Source organism: Stegostoma tigrinum, chromosome 1, assembly GCF_030684315.1.
Source record: "Stegostoma tigrinum isolate sSteTig4 chromosome 1, sSteTig4.hap1, whole genome shotgun sequence".
Lineage (NCBI taxonomy): Eukaryota > Metazoa > Chordata > Chondrichthyes > Orectolobiformes > Stegostomatidae > Stegostoma > Stegostoma tigrinum.
In genome coordinates, this window is record NC_081354.1 from 183,219,799 (window position 1) to 183,240,177 (window position 20,379).

The 20,379-nt window shown below is 45.9% G+C and overlaps 1 protein-coding gene across 1 annotated transcript in view; it reads left to right on the top strand.

Moving 5' to 3' along the window:
- The window catches only part of fgf24 (fibroblast growth factor 24), a 119,045-nt gene extending 100,446 nt beyond the window's left edge, over window positions 1-18,599 (top strand). The window contains exon 5 of the mRNA XM_048536981.2: window positions 17,912-18,599. Within this exon, the coding sequence (XP_048392938.1) occupies window positions 17,912-18,178 (267 nt within the window). The 3' untranslated portion in view covers window positions 18,179-18,599. The remainder of the gene's footprint in view (window positions 1-17,911) is intronic.
- Window positions 18,600-20,379: the final 1,780 nt, after the last annotated feature.

Genomic DNA, 20,379 nt, shown 5'->3' on the forward strand with positions numbered 1-20,379 from the left:
CATAACAGCATGAAATAACACCAAACACAGAGCAGTGGTGAACAGCTGTTTTTCAGACGGGGGGGAGGCTAAGATTCCCCAGAGGTTGACATCAGGAACATATATTTTTGATTCATGTACATGGGCATTCAAGCCCATTTTCAAAATTTTCAGACGACACAAAAGTTGGATAGAATGATACACCTGAAGAGAACATAGAGAAGCTGGAGGAATTAGCAGCAATGGCATGGATAATATTCATTGCAGAACGGTGTGCAATACATTTTGGTACAAATCAAAATGAGGAGCAAAGGGATATAACTCAAAGTGGTTACAGGAGCAGAAAAATCTGGGGTTTGTGTGCACAAATCGTTGAAGGTAGCCAGTTAAAAAAATGGTTTTAAAAAAAAAGCATCAGAGATAGTAGGAACTGCAGATGCTGGAGAATCCGTGATAACAAGGTGTGAAGCTGGATGAACACAGCAGACCAAGCAGCATCAGAGGAACAGGAAGGCTGACGTTTGTCTAGGCCCAAAATGTCAGCCTTCCTGCTCCTGAAATGCTGCTTGGCCTGCTGTGTTCATCCAGCTCTGCACCTTGTTATTTTAAAAACAAGCATAACTGATTAGTCAAAGTCATTGAGGTCTACAACATAGATAAAGGTCCTTGGCCCATTGAGTCTGTGCTCATCAAAAACAACCACCTTACTATTCCAGTCCCATTTTCCAGCATTTTGGCCTTGACCTTCATGTTTCCAGGATTTATAAACAGGAGCAAAGAGAACAAGAGCAAAGAAATTATAATTTTTTCATAAAACACTAGCTCAGTCTCACTCCAAAGTTCAACGTGAAATTCTGGGCACGGCACCTTTAGAAAGGCCTTGGGGAAAGTGCAAAAAACAGCTTTACAAGAATGCTTTCGAAGATGAGCAAATGACACAGATTAACTGGAAAAGTTGGGGTTGTTCATCTTAAAATGTCGATAGGAGTGAGAGAGACAGGGTAGTTGTCATGGGGCCTTCAACTTTCCAAATATTGACTGGGAACAGTATAGTTCGAGCACTATAGATGGGTCAGTTTTTGTCCAGTGTGTGCAGGAGGGCTTCCTGACACAGTATGTAGACAGGCCAACAAGGGGCGAAGCCACATTAGATTTGGTACTGGGTAATGAGCCCGGCCAGGTGTTAGATTTGGAAGTGGGTGAGCACTTTGGTGATAGCGATCACAATTCTGTCATGTTTACTTTAGTGATGGGAAAGGGATAGGTGTATACCACTGGGCAAGAGTTATAGCTGGGGAAAGGCAATTACAATGAGATTAGGCAAGATTTAGGGAGCATAAGATGGGAAAGGAAACTGCAAGGGATGGGCACATTAGAAATGTGGAGCTTATTCAAGGAAAAGCTCCTGTGTGTCCAAGATAAGTATGTACCTGTCAGGCAGGGACGAAGCTGTAGAGTGTGGGAGCCGTGGTTTACGAAGGAAGTGGAATCTCTGGTCAAGAGAAAGAGGAAGGCTTATATTAGAATGAGATGTGAAGGCTCTGTTAAGGCACTTGAGGGCTATGAGGTAGCCAGGAAAGACCTAAACAGAGAGCTCAGAAGAGCCAGGAGGAGACATGAGAAGTTGTTGGCGGATAGGATTAGGGTAAACTCTAAGGCTTTCTATAGGTATTTAAGGAATAAAAGAATGACGAAACTAAGATTAGGCCCAATCAAGGATAGTAGTGGTAAGTTGTGTGTGGACTCAGACGAGATAGGGGAAGCGCTAAATGAATATTTTTCAACAGTATTCACTCTAGAAAACGACAATGTTGTCGAGGAGAATACTGAGATACAGGCTACCAGAGTAGGTGGGATTGAGGTTCACAAGGAAGAGGTATTAGAAACCCTTCAGAGGGTGAAGATAGATAAGTCCCCTGGGCCGGATGGGATTTATCCTAGGATCCTCTGGGAAGCCAGGGAGGAGATTGCCAAGCCTTTGGCATTGATCTTTAACTTGTCATTGTCTACAGGAATAGTGCCAGATGACTGGAGGATAGCAAATGTGGTTCCCCTGTTCAAAAAGGGGAGTAGAGACAACCCTGGTAATTATAGACCAGTGAGCCTTACCTCAGTTGTTGGTAAAGTGTTGGAAAAGGTTATAAGGGATAGGATTTATAATCATCTAGAAAAGAATAAATTGATTAGGGATAGTCAGCACGGTTTTGTGAAGGGAAGGTTGTGCCTCACAAACCTTATTGAGTTCTTTGAGAAGGTGACCAAACAGGTAGATGAGAGTAAACCGGTTGATGTGGTGTATATGAATTTCAGCAAGGCGTTCGATAAGGTTCCCCACAATAGGCTATTGTACAAAATGCGGAGGAATGGAATTGTGGGAGATATAACAGTTTGGATCGGAAATTGGCTTGCTGAAAGAAGACAGACGGTAGTAGTTGATGGGAAATGTTCATCCTGGAGACCAATTACTAGTGGTGTACCGCAAGGGTCAGTGGTGGGTCCACTGCTGTTTGTCATTTTTATAAATGACCTGGATGAGGGCGTAGAAGGATGGGTTAGTAAATTTGCAGACAACACTAAGGTTGGTGGAGTTGTGGATAGTGATGAAGGATGCTGTAGGTTGCAGAGAGACATAGATAAGCTGCAGAGCTGGGCTGACAGGTGGTAAATGGAGTTTAATGCAGACAAGTGTGAGGTGATGCACTTTGGTAGGAGTTACCAGAAGGCAAAGTACAGGACTAATGGTAAGGTTCTTAGTAGTGTAGATGAGCAGAGAGATTTCGTTGTCCATGTGCACAGATCCTTGAAAGTTGCCACCCAGGTTGACAGGGCTGTTAAGAAGGCATACAGTGTTTTAGCTTTTATTAATAGAGGGATCGAGTTCCGGAACCAAGAGGTTATGGTGAAGCTGTACAAAACTCTGGTGCGGCCACACTTGGAGTATTGTGTACAGTTCTGGTCACCACATTATAAGAAGGATGTGGAAGCTTTGGAAAGGGTGCAGAGGAGATTTACTAGGATGTTGCCTGGTATGGAGGGAAGGTCTTACGAGGAAAGGCTGGGGGACTTGAGGCTGTTTTCATTAGAGAGAAGAAGGTTGAGAGGTGACTTAATTGAAACATATAAAATAATCAGAGGGTTAGATAGGGTGGATAGGGAGAGCCTTTTTCCTGGGATGGTGACGGCGAGCACGAGGGGGCATAGATTTAAATTGAGGGGTGAAAGATATAGGACAGATGTCAGAGATGGTTTCTTTACTCAGAGAGTAGTAAGGAAATGGAACGCTTTGCCTGCAACGGTTGTAGATTTGCCCACTTTAGGTACATTTAAGTCGTCATTGGATAAGCATATGGACGTACATGGAATAGTGTAGGTTAGATGGGCTTGAGATCGGTATGACAGGTCGGCACAACATTGAGGGCCGAATGGCCTGTACTGTGCTGTAATATCCTATGTTTTATGTTCTAAGAGACAGTTGAGAGGAGGTTAGATAGAAGCATTCAGAGTTGGTAACAGTAAAGTCATGAGACCATAGGGCTGCTCTCCCATTCCAGAGAAAGCTTGTTTTCAGATGATGGGAGAGGTTGAGAAGGAGAGTCCTTCATGATAATTGCAGCTGGTATTGGAATTGAACCCATGCTGTTGGCATTGCAAACCACCTTTCCTGCCAACTGAGCTAACCAGCCCCCATATTCACGAGTGTGAATCAGGAACAAACTAAAGGTACAGGAGATTAGGCATCCAACGAACAGGCATCGATAAACTTCCCTTATCCCTTTATTCATTCATGGAATGATGGCATCAATGGCTGGGCAGCATTTATTGCCCATCCCTAATTGCCTAGAGGGCAGATAAGAGTCATCAACATTGTTGTGAGTCTGGGGTCACATGTAGGTCAGACCAGGTAAGGATGGCAGATTTCCTTCCCTGAAGGAGCTAGATGGGTGTTTCTGACGATCACTGTTGGCTTTACGGTCATCCCTGAATTCCAGATTGTTTATTGAATTCAAGCTCCAGTACCAACCATGGCAGGATTTCAACCCAGGTCCCCAGAACATTGCTAAGCTTCTGGATAAACAGTCTAGCGACAATAACGTGAGGCAATTGCCTCCCCAATAAACTGTTCTTCATTCAGTTAGATCATGGCCCCTTAAGTCTGTTCCATTACTCAGCTGGGCTTTTCTAACAATGAACAATGGATTCATGGTCATCATTGGATTCTTAATTCCAAATATTCTATTAAATTCAAATTCCACCATCTGCCATGGCAGGATTTGAATCCAGGTCCCCAGAACATTATCTGGGTCTCTGGATTAACAGTCCAAACATAATACCACTAGGCCATCATTTTCCACCTGGCTCTTACGCTCGAGCTGGTCAGACATCGCCTCTCAATGCCAAATACTTCATTTTGCTCAGATGTGGGTTCAGGTATATTCTAAAGCTGCAGAGTTTATGAAAAGAATTGTAGACATTAGTTCTTAGGCAGCAAGTGCCCATCAAGGCATTGGAAAAGCCTCTGTAAAGAAAGGAGTCACAGAATAGTTACAACAGAGAAGGAGGCCACTCTGTTCAGCATGCCCCTACTGGCTCACTGAAGGCAAGTTCACCTGGCACTGACACTCCATGACTCTGCACATTCTGCTTTTTCACATCATGATCCCAACCCCCTTAAAAGCTTTGGTCGGATTTGCTTCCACCCCATTCTCAGATCAAAACCATTCACTGCATGAATCGCTTTTTCCTCCAGTCTCCATCACTTCTTTCACCAATTAGCTTAAATTTGTGCCTCCTTGTTCTTGTTCCTTTCCTCAAATGGGAACGTTTTTACCTATCCATTATAACATGGAGCAAAGGAGTTAAGTTTAAATCCCCAGATCAACATTTCCCGTGCCCATTTGTGCTAAGCCTCACTGAAAATGCATGACTGAAGTAAAAAGGAACAAACAGTGTGGTCTTAGGAACCTGGCTCTTACACTCAAACTGGTCAGACATTGCCTCTCAACTCCAAATACTACATGCTTCATGCAGATAGCAATGAAGTTAAAATTTAAACACTATGTGTTTGCAGGTGGCACATTGGATTGGAGCTTAATCACAGCACGTTGTTCTGTGAAGCAATGGAAACGAGAAATAGTTTCTGGGCTGCTGGTGGAGATGGGAGAACAGATCGGAGAATCGGCCATGACTTCTTGTATCCCTGCCTGTGACTTGAACTCCCCCTCCCCTGCAGAGTTATAAGATCAATGGGTTATTTTCCCTCCTAATCCTTTTGTGGAATCTGAGCATTGAACTGAGTGCCATGGTCAGTCATTTCAGAGAGCAGTTCAGAGACAACTACATTGATGTGGGTCTGGAGTCACATGTAGACCAGTCCAAGCAAGGATGGCCGATTCCCTTCCCTAAAAGGCATTAGTGAACCAGGTGGTTGTTTTGCAACAATCAATGATAGTTTTGCAGTCACCATTACTGAGATTAGATTTCAAGCCCAGAGCTTTTATTCATTGAATTTAAACTCTGCCAGCTGCCAGAGCAGGTCCTGAACTTGCATCTGCAGTGCATCAACCAGGATCTCTGGATTACAGTAAAAGCAACAAACTGGAATTAGTGCCAATTTAAAACAAAACCAGAATGTGACAGACAAAGCCTGGAGGGAGAAGCAGAGTTAATGTTAAAATGAGATTATGGAGTTTTTGGACCATTTCAGCTTTGGATTTCCATCTGCTGGTATCACCACCATGCCATCATCTTCCCTCAATGATTTGAGATGTTTAAAACTAGGGGGAATACATTTAAGGTAAGACAGGAGAAAGTTCAAAAGCGATGTGAGGGTCGTGTTCTTTACAGAATGGTAGGAGTCTGGAACACACTGCCAGGGGTGGTACTGGAGGCAGATAAGACAGGGACAGTTAAGAGACTTTTAGATAAGCACATGAATGTACAAGGAATGGAGGGGTATGGACCAAGGGCAGGCAGAAGGAATTAATTTAATTTGGCATCATATTCGGCACAACATCGTGATCCAAAGGGCCTGCTCCTATGCTGTATTGTTCTATGTTCTATTTAACAAAAACAAACAAAATACAGAATTAATGCCTCATGTCCTGTGACCAGTAGTAGCTAAGAAAAGTTGGGTTTTTAAAAAATTCATTCACAGGATGAAGGCTTTGCTGGCTAAGTCAGCATTTATTGCCCATCCCTAATTTCCCACAGGATAGTCAAAGATTCAAGCACAACGCTGTCGGTCTGACCAGGTAAGGATGGCTGTCTCCTTCCCTAAAGGACATTAATGAACCAGATGGTTTTTTACCCCAATAATCAGCAATGGATTCACAATCATCATTAGACTCTTAACTCCAGATAGTTATTGAATTCAAATTCCACTGTCTGCCGTGGCAGGATTCAAACGTGGGTCCCCAGAACATTATCTGAGTCTGTGGATTAATAGTCCAGTGATAATACCACTAGGCCATCGCCTTCCCACCATATCATGAGGTTATGAGATATGCTGACAACTGGTGGTGGTGAAGGTCAGCAATAAGTGGAGATGGAATTTAGAAGGTGAAAAAGCCGGTTAGGCAGACACAGGAATGGATAGTGGTAGCTAAAGAGAATGGAAAGCAGATAATGGGATCATTATTGGGTGAAAATGGGTTGGCTGTGCAGAAAGCAACCCAAGAAAGCTCTAGGCCCAAAACGTCAGCTTTCCTGCTCTTCTGATTCTGGTTGGCCTGCTGTGTTCATCCAGCTCTACACCTTGTTATCTCATGTGATGGGGAGGCCTGGTGTGTAGGGGATTGAGGTAAGGATGGAGAGGCCTGGTGTGTAGGAGTGGGGGTAAGGATAGCCAGGCCTGGTATGTAGGGGTTAGCATAAGGATGGAGAGGTCTGGTGTGCAGGGGTGGTGGTAAGGATGGCCAGGCCTGGTGTGCAGGGGTGGGGGTAAGGATGGTGAGGCCTGGTGTGTAGACGTTGGGGTAAGGATGACGAGGCCTGGTGTGTAGGGGTTGGGGTAAGGATGGTGAGGCCTTGTGTGTAGGGGTTGGGGTAAGGATGGTGAGGCCTGGTGTGTAGGGGCTGGGGTAAGGATGGCGAGGCCTGGTGTGTAGGGGTTGGGGTAAGGATGGTGAGTCCTGGTGTGTAGGGGTTGGGGTAAGAATGGCCAGGCCTTGCGTGTCGGGGTCAGGGTAAGGATGGCGAGGCCTGGTGTGTAGGGGTTGGGGTAAGGATGGTGAGGCCTTGTGCGTAGGGGTTGGGGTAAGGATGGTGAGGCCTGGTGTGTAGGGGTTGGGGTAAGGATGGTGAGGCCTTGTGTGTAGGGGTTGGGGTAAGAATGGCCAGGCCTTGTGTGTCGGGGTCAGGGTAAGGATGGTGAGGCCTAGAGTGTAGGGGTTGGGGTAAGGATGGTGAGGCCTGGTGTGTAGGGGTTAGGGTAAAGATGGTGAGGCCTGGTGTGTATGGGTTGGGGTAAGGATGGCCAGGCCTGGTGTGTAGAGGTTGGGGTAAGGATGGCCAGGCCAAGTGTGTAGGGGTTGGGGTAAGGATGGCCAGGCCTGGTGTGTATGGGTTCGGGTAACGATGGCGAGGCCTGGTGTGTAGTGGCTCGGGTAAGGACATAGGAGAAGGTGCCTCAAGCCCTAAAATTGTTGAACTTAATATTGAGAGTTCAGAAGGCTGTAGAGTTTCAAGTGGAAAAGAAGGTGCAGTTTTTCTAGCTTGTGCTGAGCTTCACTGGAGTGCTACAATAAGTCTGAAACAGATGTTGGCCAGGGAACAGGGTGGCTTGCTGAAGTGGCAGGCAAATAGAAGCTCAGGGTCATTTTGCGGACAGAACATAGGTGTTCTGTGAAATGATCACCTTATCTGTGTTTTGTCTCCCCAATATAGAGGAGACCACATTGCAAGCAGTGAATAATAGATTGAGTGGTGTACGTAAAGCACTGTTTCACTTGGAAAGTATGTCTGGGGCCTTGGATAGTGAGTTGGGAAGAAAAACATGGGCAGGTGTTACACCTACTAAGGTTACAGAGAAAGTGCCATGGGGATGTGGGGAGATGTTAGGAGTGGAAAAGTGGACCAAGGTGTCCCTGAGGGAATGGCTCCTGTGGAAGATTTACATGGGAGGAGAAGGGAGTGTGTGTCTGGTGGTAGCATCTCTCAAAAGGTGGTGGAAATAGCCACTAAGATCCATTGGATGAGGATGCTGGTGGGAAACTAGGTGGGGACAAGGACATCCTATTGCTGTTGTGAAGAGAGGGGTTGAGAGCAGAAGTCTGGGAAATGGGTCAGACATAGCTGAGAGCATTGTTAACTACCCGTGCTAGGGAATCCCCAGTTGAGGAAGAAGGTGGACATTTCAGATGACCCCTTGTCAAAGTTGGCATCACCAAAATACGATGGGGTCCTGACAAAAAACAGGGTGTGAGGATCTATAGGCAAAATAACTGTGGGAGTTCATTGATTTGTAGTGGATATTGAAGGCCAGCCTATCCGCAGAAATAGAAACAGAGATCTCGAGAAAGAGAAGTAGGGAGTCAAAGATGGTCCAGGTGAAGGTGAGAGCGGGATACAAATTTGAAAGGAAATAGATGATTTTTCCAACTCCACACAAGAGCGGGGAGAAACATTGATGATTTCATCAATATACTGGAGAAAGAATTGTGAATGGGGGCCAGAATAAGATTGGAACAAGGAATATTCCTCACATCCCCCAAAGAGACAGGTGTAACTGGGACACATGGGGGCTACCCCTTTGCTCTGAATGAAGTGAAAGGAGTTCAAATAAAAGTTGTTCAGGGAGAGGATGAGCTCGTCCAACAGAGAAGCCTGTGGGTGGAAGGGGATGGTTCAGGCCTTTGTTCCAGGATGAAGCAGAGACCCCTGAGACCATCCTAGTGGGGGATGGATGTGTAAAGGGTTTGCACGTCCATGGTAAAGAGGAGGCAGCTGGAGTCTACAAACTGGTAATTCTGAAACTAATGTAAAGAAGAATTGTGATGTAAGTGGGCAGGGTCTGGACAAGGGGAGAAAACATCGAGTCGAGATGGGAAGAAGTAAGTTTTGTGGAACAGGAAGAGGCAGAAGTAATGGCTCTGCCCGGGCAGTACAGTTTGTGGGTGTTGGGAAGGAGGTAGAAGCAAGGTGTATGAGTTTGGAGAAAGTGAGGGGGGAGATCACCAGATGAAATGAGGTCAGTGGACACAATAGAGTGATGTTCCATGGTGGTGTCATGGTCTGGGGGAGATAGGAGGAAGTGCCTCAGATCTGGCAGTCCGCATCTGCAATGTAGAGATGAGTCTGCCAGACAACAACAGCTCCACCCTTATCGGCAGGCTTAATTACTAACTGAGGGTTGGCTCTGAACACATGGAGCGCAGTAGGTTCAGAGGGAGACAGTTGGAATGGGTGAGGCCAAGAAATTGAGTTGACAAATGTCACATTGACAGTTCTTGATGAACAGGCTGAGTGCAGATAAAAGGCCAGAGGGAGTGGTCTTATGGGGTCCAGGTGGACGGAAAGTGTTGGAGCTGAGCAAAAGGGTCTGTGGAATGGAGAGAGAATTCTTGTCCAAAGATATGGACACAGAGGCAATGAATAACAGTTCATCGTCAAGTCTTGCCCAAAACACAACAAGATAGGCATACAGGGGGATAAAACTGAGCTGTTTGCTAGGTACAGAAAGTTCAGCATCAAAGAGCGGAATGTCAGATGGATAGTAAATAGTGAACAGCTAGTGGGGTTAGCAGAAAGGATGGAATCAGAGGGAAGGGAAGGGGAGGGGAGGAAGGTTCCAGAGAGTTGTGGGTACCTCTGAGTTGTTCCAGCTTGTGTTCCTTAATGCCTGAAAGGAAGAGAAGCAGTTTCTTGTTTATAACATTTAAGAAGTATTTAGATGTATGGGAAGCCAAGGCATACAAGGCTATGGACCAAATTAAGGGGAGGTGATGGCTTAGTGGTTTTATTGCTGGACTGTTAATCCAGAGACACAGGTAATGATCTGAGCCCAGGGCTCAGATGGTTTGAACTGGAAGGTCTAACCTTTAACCCTCAGTTAAAGTTTGAGAATGTGAATCACATTTAAAATAAAATCTGAAAATTGTGGTAATGCTGGATCTCAGTAAAAGTAGCCTTGAAACTGGCAGATGATTGTAAAAACCCAATCAAGAATAGAAAACGTGGACTCAGAGCTTGAACTCTGTTACTTTATGGGATATGGACAAGGCCAGCATCCATTCCCGGATAACAAAGTGTGAAGCTGGATGAACACAGCAGGCCAAGCAGCATCTCAGGAGCACAAAAGCTAACATTTCGGGCCTAGACCCTTCATCAGAGAGGGGGATGGGGAGAGGGAACTGGAATAAATAGGGAGAGAGGGGGAGGCGGACCGAAGATGGAGAGAAAAGAAGATAGGTGGAGAGGAGAGTGTAGGTGGGGAGGTAGGGAGGGGATAGGTCAGTCCAGGGAAGACGGACAGGTCAAGGAGGTGAGATGAGGTGGTAGGTAGGAAATGGAGGTGCGGCTTGAGGTGGGAGGAAGGGATGGGTGAGAGGAAGAACAGGTTAGGGAAGCGGAGACAGGCTGGGCTGGATTTGGGATGCAGTGGGGGGAGAGGATGAGCTGGGCTGGTTTTGTGATGCAGTGGGGGGAGGGGAAGAACTGGGCTGGTTTTGGGATGCCGTGGGGAGGGGGAGATTTTGAAGCCTGTGAAGTCCAGATTGATACCAAGATAATAAAATGTGAGGCTGGATGAACACAGCAGGCCAAGCAGCATCTCAGGAGCACAAAAGCTGACGTTTCGGGCCTAGACCCTTCATCAGAGAGGGGGATGGGGAGAGGGAACTGGAATAAATAGGGAGAGAGGGGGAGGCGGACCAATGATGGAGAGTAAAGAAGATAGGTGGAGAGAGTATAGGTGGGGAGGTAGGGAGGGGATAGGTCAGTCCAGGGAAGACGGACAGTTCAAGGAGGTGGGATGAGGTTAGTAGGTAGATGGGGGTGCGGCTTGGGGTGGGAGGAAGGGATGGGTGAGAGGAAGAACCGGTTAGGGAGGCAGAGACAGGTTGGACTGGTTTTGGGATGCAGTGGGTGGGGGGGAAGAGCTGGGCTGGTTGTGTGGTGCAGTGGGGGGAGGGGACGAACTGGGCTGGTTTAGGGATGCAGTAAGGGAAGGGGAGATTTTGAAACTGGTGAAGTCCACATTGATACCATTGGGCTGCAGGGTTCCCAAGCGGAATATGAGTTGCTGTTCCTGCAACCTTTGGGTGGCATCATTGTGGCACTGCAGGAGGCCCATGATGGAGATGTCATCTAGAGAATGGGAGGGGGAGTGGAAATGGTTTGCGACTGGGAGGTGCAGTTGTTCGTTGCGAACTGAGCGGAGGTGTTCTGCAAAGCGGTCCCCAAGCCTCCGCTTGGTTTCCCCAATGTAGAGGAAGCCACACCGGGTACACTGGATGCAGTATACCACATTGGCAGATGTGCAGGTGAACCTCTGCTTAATGTGGAATGGCACTGCAGGAGGCCCATGTCGTCTGAGGAATGGGAGGGGGAGTTAAAATGGTTTGCGACTGGGAGGTGCAGTTGTTTATTGCGAACCGAGCGGAGGTGTTCTGCAAAGCGGTCCCCAAGCCTCCGCTTGGTTTCCCCAATGTAGAGGAGGCCAGACTGGGTACAATGGATACAATATACCACATTGTCAGATATGCAGGTGAACCTCTGCTTAATGTGGAAGGTCATCTTGGGGCCTGGGATAGGGGTGAGGGAGGAGGTGTGGGGGCAAGTGTAGCATTTCCTGCGGTTGCAGGGGAAGGTGCCGGGTGTGGTAGGGTTGGAGGGGAGTGTGGAGCGGACAAGGGAGTCGCGGAGAGACTCCGGAAGGCAGACAAGGGTGAGGGTGGAAAAATGGCTTGGGTGGTGGGGTCGGATTGTAGATGGCGGAAGTGTCGGAGGATGATGCATTGTATCCGGAGGTTGGTGGGGTGGTATGTGAAAACGAGGGGGATCCTCTGGGGCCGGTTGTGGCGGGGGCGGGGTGTGAGGGATGTGTTGCGGGAAATGCAGGAGACGCGGTCAAGGGCGTTCTTGACCACTGCAGGGGGTCATCTGGGATGCATCCTTGGAATCCTGGGAGCATTCCTTCCCCATCTCTCTTGAATTGAGTGGCTCATGAAGCCAATTTAGTGCTGTAGTTCTGGAGTTACGCTGAGAAAGCCAGACGATACGATGGTGGTAGATTGCGTTTGGATCAGCGATTAGTAAAGCAGAAGGATTTGGTATTCACCACTACTTGCCAATTGTAATTGAATCTGAGCCATACCAGTTGCTGTGGTGAAATTTGAACCTATGACCCAGAGCATTAACGTGGGTCTATGGCTTACTAGCATGGCCACACTATTATTAGACCAGTCACACTGTCATCTCTCCACAAATGCTGCCAATACTGCTGGGCTTCAGCAGAAACAGCACTTAGAATCCCTACGGTGTGGAAGCAGGCCTTTTGGCCCATTGAGTCCACAACCCAGCCTTCAAAAATCATCCTGCCCACATCCACCCCATCCCTGTAACCCCACATCTCCCGTGGCTAATCCACTTACCCACATATCCCTGGACACTGGGGGCAAATTCGCATAGTCAATCCACCTAACTTGCACATCTTTGGGCTGTGGGAAGAAACCAGAGCATCCGGAGATGAAGGGTCTAGGCCCGAAACGTCAGCTTTTGTGCTCCTGAGATGCTGCTTGGCCTGCTGTGTTCATCCAGCCTCACATTTTATTATCTTACATTAATGAGCCGGATGGGTTTTTCTGAAAATTGGCAATGATTTCATGGTCATCAGTAACTTCTTAATTCCAGATTTACGCCCAAAACATATTCACAGACAGATAGTTTGGCTGATACTGTATGTCAGAGCTTGCTATATTAACGATTATCATGGATAGCAGTACTTAGTATGAATATGTAATAAATAACATTCCACTGAAATCTGAGCTGAATTTTGTCCCTCACTTTGCCTTCTACTTGAGTAATCTCTCCCAAACTCAAAGACATCAAACCACATGACAAAAGAATGTGGGCGTTGGTTTTGATAGGATCAGGTTCAGCTGAGGTTGAGGGGTGTCAGTAGGGTTGTGTAGTGGAGGTGGGGCACTATGTCGCACTTTCAATGGTGAGTCATACGTTAAATTTAATGGCTAACCGGGGTTTAGGGCAGGTTTTTAATCTTGTAACATTTCTTGGCTAACAACATAAGCTTAAGCACTATTACTTTAACTCTGTTGTTACAGAGGGATTCAGGTATAGGGGAATTGCCCATCAGAAGTTTTAATCTTCTCGGCAATTTCTTGCTGTCAACCGCACTGAGGTTTATTCATGGTCACCCAAGGGTGGAATCTAACCCAGTTTGTGATGCTGTGAGGCAGCGTGCTACTTACTGAGCCACCGTGCTGCACTTGCTGTTCTTATTTAGTCCATTATTAATATTCTTCAAGGAAGCCAGAAGGAGATCATGTCACAAGGCCAGTAATCCAGGCCCTATGGAAGCTGATGGAATCTAAATTCAACTAAGAAACCCGGAATTGAAAGGTGTCTCTGTAAAGATGACCATAAAGCCATCACGAATTACCGTGAAAATCCAGCTGTTTCTCTCATGTCTATATGAGAAAGAAATCTGTCCTGACCTTGTCTGGCCTAGTTGTGACTCCAGACCCATAGCATTGTAGCTCACTTTGAATGACCCTCTATCGTGGTCGAGCGAGCCACTCAGTTGAAGGGTAGTTAGGGATTGGTAGCAAATGCTAGCCTTAGTAATTACATAACAATCATGCAAACGACAGGCCTCAGTGGAACTGCAGTACCCAAGCCAATTGGGTGGACTCTGAGCTGCCTTCTAACATGGCCAACGAAGCCACTCAGTTGTGTCAAACAGTACTCAGGAATTAGACTCACCATTACCCAGAACAAGGGAATACATCAGACTCACTAACAGGGGCCTGCGACTCTGCTTTACTCGGGTTGGGAGTGCTCAGGTTCGGATGGAGTTAGTCTGCTCCAGTTGTGGGTTGGGTCACTGTGTTCTGTTTGGAGGTAGGACCACTGGGTTCCAAACGGGGGAGAGGCCACTGTGCTCCTTAACTGGGGGAGGGGGTGGAGGGGTGGGACCATATGCTTGAGTCAGGGGTAGGACTGTTGTAGTCCAGATAAGGATGGGGCCAATGTTCTTGCATCAGGGGTGGGACTAGTGAGCTCAATTTGGGAATGGGGCCAATGTGTTCCTGTTGGTGGTGTAGTAGGCATGCTCAGGTTAGGTCCAGTCCAGGAACAGCACTGGGGCTTGTGATTTCTGGTCCTAAGGCCCACTCTTACCTTCTCAGAGGAACTCGTGATGAGCAGTAAATGATGGCTTCCCCAATGACTCTCACATCCGGACAATCCATTCCAAAGAACAGGCTTAGACCTGCGCGCATTGATTTCAATTCCTTCACATCCACACAGGTTAGAAACAGATGGGGAAATGTCTTGAGAAGAGAGAAACATGCAGGGAGACTTGAGGAAAATCAGTGAAGCCCGTTACAGTAGCATATTTAATTGTTTCACAGCATTAACACAAAGCTAAGCCAACCCATAATTCAGCGAAGGTTCTTTAGTAAAAACCACATAATGAGTAATGTCTGCTTGTGCCCACTCACCCACTAAGTGGCTCTCAAAGTAGCAGCTTCAGAATGTAAAGATTCCATGTTCAACAAGGGGAAACTTGAATCAACTAAAGCACACAGCACTAGGGTCAAAATATGAGCTTGTGTACAGCCAGCATTGGCACCATATTCAGAAAATAGAGACAGTTGGTGAAAACATGAGCTATGAGCCAAGCAAGGATACACAGTGCTCAGCATGTACAGAGAATGGGTTGATTGATGGGTTGATCATTGTCACATGCACCAGGATACAGCAAAAAGGTATTGTTTTGCAGATGTGCATTCACGTAGTGCCATTCCTGTCCTAACGATGACCCAGAATTCTGTACAGGCTGTTACAATGGTCACAGTTGTAATGTAGGAAATGAGGCAGCCAACCTGTGCAAGCAAATTCCCACAGTGTGATGATCACCACGGTTTGGTGATGTCGATGAGGTGGGGAGGCAGGAGGATAATATTGATTTTGTTCATTCAGGGAAGAACTCCCCACCTCTGACAGCAGGACTGACATATGAAGAGAGATTGGATCAGTTAGAACTGGAGTTTAGAAGAATGACGAGAGGCGTCAATATAAACGTCTAACAGCACTAGATGGGATAAATGCAAGAAGGATGTTCCCAATGACTGGGGAGTGCTAAAGAGAGTCACAGTCACAGTCTACACATGTAGGGTAGGGTATTTATAGAGTCACAGAGTTGTACTGCAGGGAAACAGGCCTTTTGGACCAACTCATCCATGCCAACCAGATATCCTAAATTAATATCGTCCCATTTACCAACAGTCCTCCTCATCCCTCTAAACCCTTCTTATTCGTACGCCCATCCAGATAGCTTTTAAATATTGTAATTGTATCCACCCCCACCACTTCCTCTGGCAGCTCCTTCCATATATGCACCACTCTCTGTGCGAAAAAGTTGCCCTGTAAGTCACCTTTAAATTTTTCCCCTCACAACATCCTTGTAAATCTCTTCAGCACCCTTTCAAGTTTAACAAAATCCTTCCAGTAGAAAGCCGACCACAACTGTATGCAGTATTCTAAAAGTGACCTCACCAATGTCCTGTACACCTGCAGCATGTTGTCCCAACTCCTATACTCAATATTCTGACCAATGAAAGAAAGCGTACCAAATGCCATCTTCACCACCCTTTCAACCTGCGACTCCACCTTCAAGGGACTATGCACTTGTACCCCTGGGCCTCTTTGTTGGACAACACTCCCCAGTATCCTACCATTAAGTGTGTAAGTCCTGCCCTGATTTGCCTTTCCAAGATGCAACACCTCACATTTATCTAAATTAAATTCCATCTGCCACACCCCAGCCCATTGGCCCATCTGATCAAGGTCCTGTCATACTCTGAGATAATCTTCTTCATTGTCCACTGCACCACCTATTTTGGTTTCATCTGCAACCTTACTCACTGTACCTCTTATATTCACAACCAAAACATTGATACAAATGACAAAATCAGATGACCCAGCTTTGATCCTTGTGGCACATCACTCATTGGTCACTGGCCTCCAATCTGAAAAGCAACTGTCCATCACCAGCTTACCCAGCCCTAATTGCCCCTTGATCTGCTTGCTGGAGCTATTTGAGAGGGCAGTTGAGAGTCAACCCCATTGCTGTCGGTCTGAAGTCACATGTAGGCCTGATCAGGTAAGGACCACTGATTTCCTTCCCTAATGCACATTAGTGAACCAGATGGGTTTTCACAACAGTGGTTTCCTGGTTATTATTAGAATTTTAATTCCAAACTGTATTAGATTCAAATTTGGCCATTTACCATGAGGAAATTCAAACGCACCTACTTAGAACATAACCTTGGAGTTCTGGACTGCTAGAGCAGTGACCACAATTCTTGCCCACGATGGCCCGATTTCATGCTAGTGTCAAAGGCAAATTACTGTGGATGCTGCAAATTTGGACCAAGTACAGAGTACACTGGAGAAACTCAGCAGATCTGGCAGCATTGTTGGAGACAGTAAAACAGTTACTGTTTTGAGAATAGTATGACTTCCCTAGAACCTTCTTAATTTCCGAAGAAGAGCCATATCAGACTAGAAGCATCTCGCTCCACAGATGCTGTCAGATCTGATGAATTGCTTCAACTCTTTCAGTATTTGTTTATGATACTCTAGTTGCCTTTGAAGACCAATGTCCATTTCAATTCTCCAGCTTCCTGTGATGTGACCTTGTATAACGGGTTAGTTGTGACTGTCTGATCTGTTAATAAGACCTGGGGTACATCATCACAGGAAGTCATTCAATGACACATGAACTTACTCTTGTGTAGACCCATAGCAAGATAAAATCTAGGCCCAAAACGTCAGCTTTTCTGCTCCTAAGATGGTGCTTGGCCTGCTGTGTTCATCCAGCTCCACACTTTGTTATCTAAAATTACAGGAAAATGTTTGTTCAATTAGAGATATAGAATCATAGAGATGTACAGCATGGAAACAGACCCCTTCATCCAACTCAGCCATGCCAACCAGATATCCTAAATTAATCTAGTCCCAACTGACAGCTTTTGGCTCATATCCCTCCTATTCATATATCCACGATATGCCTTTTAAATGTTGTAATTGTACCAGCCTCCACCATTTCCTCCAGCAGCTCATTCCATACACACACCACTGCCTGCATGAAAAAGTTGCCCTTTAGGTCCCTTTTATATCTTTCCCCTCTCACCTTAAATGTATGTCCTGTAGTTTTGGATTACCCAATCCTGGGGAAAAAACCTTGACTAAACACTCCACCCATGCCACTCATGATGTAACAAATCTCTATAGTATCAGTCCTCAACCTCCAACGCGTAAGGGAAGATTAACTTAATGTTTTCCTTACCTCAGCAGACACTGTGAATATTCTTTTGCAGCGTGGCGAGACAAATACTTGGGCATCTCGATAGCGCAAAATGTGGAGGATCTGGGTTCAATCCCATCCTTGGGTGACTGTGTAGAGTTTGCGTGTTCTCCCTGTCTCTGTGTGGTTTCCTTTGGGTGTTCTGGTTGCCTCTTACAGTCCAAAGATGTGCACGCTCAGTGGATTGGCCATGGGAAATTGCCTGTAATGTCCAGGGAAGTGCAGGTTCAGTGGATTAGCAAACATGGTGTTACAGGAATGGGTCTAGGTGGAATGCTCTTTGGATAGTTGTTGCCGACTCGATGGACCAAATGGCCTCTTTGTGCAATGTAAAGATCTATGAATATCATACGTGACTTTTATTTTATTGCCCTTCTGCAGGTCAATGGGAAGAGTCGGGAGTGTGTGTTTGTGGAGGAGGTCCTAGAAAATAACTACACCGCTCTGATGTCTGCCAAGTACAAGGGCTGGTACCTAGGTTTCACCAGGAAAGGACGGCCCAGGAAAGGATCAAAAACCGAGCAGAACCAGAGGGAGGCCCATTTCATGAAAAGACCCCCCAAAGACAAAGGGGAGCACCATAGACCTTTCAAATATACCACAGTCACTAAAAGGACTAAACGAGCTCGTCACCACAAGACCAGCTAGGACCTGGGGGACCTCTATTAGCCTGCTGGCTGCCTCGGATAAATATTTGTGTTTGGCTTTTTTTTTTGAAAACTAAAGATACTTTATTTTTATACTCACGAAAGGAACTGCTCTGAATTGACCTATATTTAATGGGAAACTGGGCGTGGCTCTGTGTATGTGTGTGTGTGTGTGTGTGTGTGTGTGTGTGTGCGCGCGCGTGTGTGTGTGTGTGTGCGTGGTCTGTGTGTGTGTCAGAGTTATTTATAAAGTGGCCATTTCTCATCAGCATCCTGAAAACGATAGGCCCTTCTTTTTGGCCTGCAGCTAGGCTGTAGTTTAAAAGCTTGATAGAGACCATGAAAAAAAACTTACTTTCTGTGGCATTTGGTTTTGATCCAGATTCGGATGCTCGCATCCACAGAACGGCACACAGTGCTGGCTGGAGTCATATGGGTAAGGGTGGGGGGAGGGGTCTTTTTTTTATATGTATATCTTATATATAGACTGTGCTTGCTTGAACTGTGAAAACAACCCAGTAATGCAATTCTAAATTGTATCCTTCAACACTGGATGTTCTTCTCGGCTGGGAGTGTGTGTTGAACTGTAAAGTACTGGAGTGACGTACTGTTTACAACGTTGGGAGTGTTGGAAGCAATTTGACATTTACGTCAGAGCTTTATCCTATAATGATAAAATGTATTGGCTGAAATCTGACTCCCTCTGCCTCCTGTTACTTATACCCGTCTCCCGTTCCTAACCCCGCAGTGCAATTGGTGTCAATTCACAAAGACATGGTCAAGTGGCAACACTAAGCTCCTCCCTTCAGTCTGCCTCGGGATGGTTTGATTGCTTCTTTGACCTTCCTTCAACTATCAGCCTTTGCTTCCTTCCTCTTGAAGCTCTTTAAAGCCAAACTTCACGTCACCAAATGACTACTTTACACTAGTCCTTTTCCCCCAGCCTGGTGATGACCCTTGACCCTTCACTGAGGATCGTTCAAAGACAAAAAAAAACACAGATCTCTGTCAAACATTTTGTCTCCAGTCTATGCTGCTGAAATGTCCCCCATTCTTTTTTGACCCTCTTCTCTTTGATAGTGTTTAGATTATTTCAGAAAAATAATTTGTACAGTATCTGTAAAAATATGTACAATTTTCATTTCAGTCACATTATCTCCTTTCAATTATTATTATTTACTTTAATGTGATCAATGATAAATCAAGGCTGGAATAAGAGGGAGATGTTATTGCTTGCCTATCGAGCTTTGTTAATGACTGTTTAACTCGAGAGATTTCCTTTTTATCTGTTTATATTGATAGCTAATTTCAAGTTTGCCCAGTTACGTTGAAGCTGTGGGATAGTGAAGTTCAAGGAAAAAGAGGTCGATTCTGTGTGTAATTTTAAACTGCATAAAGACCGTTTCGTTCGAGAAGGTCCTCTGCAAATACAACAGGCAAGCACATGTCTCAGGGCCATTTGTAATGGATAGATTGGTAATGAGTCAGTGGAATCACTGACCAACTGTCCTCAAAGGAAAATGTTCTCCCACGGAAATACTGCCAGCCAGGATAACCAAATATCATGGAGTGATAAACATTGCTGAGCTGTTTGGAGGGAAGATTCCACTGTGGATGTCTTGGGAATGACCCTCAGGAACAAGCTGTACTCTAGGCATGTTCCAAAGGTGATCAATGGGCTAACTGGGAAGGCGTCCAATAAATGGTGATTGCTAGAAAGGTTACAGTATGAAAAGTGGAAGATTCTTGTCGCTGTATCTTCAGAACCGGAATTAGATTTCAGATTTTATTGTCATGTGTACTCAGGAACAGAAGTACAATCAAAAGTGTACAAAGCCACCATTCTACAGCGCCATCTAAAAATACAAAACCAGAATTTTTAAAAATGCAATAGAAGAAATAAAAGAAGCAGAACCAAAAAAAGGAAAAAAACATCCAGATCTTAACGTCCTTATCCAAAGGACAAGGAGAGAGTCCTGATTTTAAAGTCTTATCTCCCTGGGCCTGGAGTTTCAGTCAGCCTCCTCCTGGGGCATGCTCCATCGATCACCTTTGCTGCCACCACTGATCGCTAGAACGAGCCACCCCTGGTGCTACATCCAATCACTGGGAGGAGCCGACTCTGTTGCTGTCGCTGCTGCACGTGCTCAGGAGGCCTAACCTATTCTTGACCTGGCAGAAAGGCTTTTAAAGAGAAAAAGA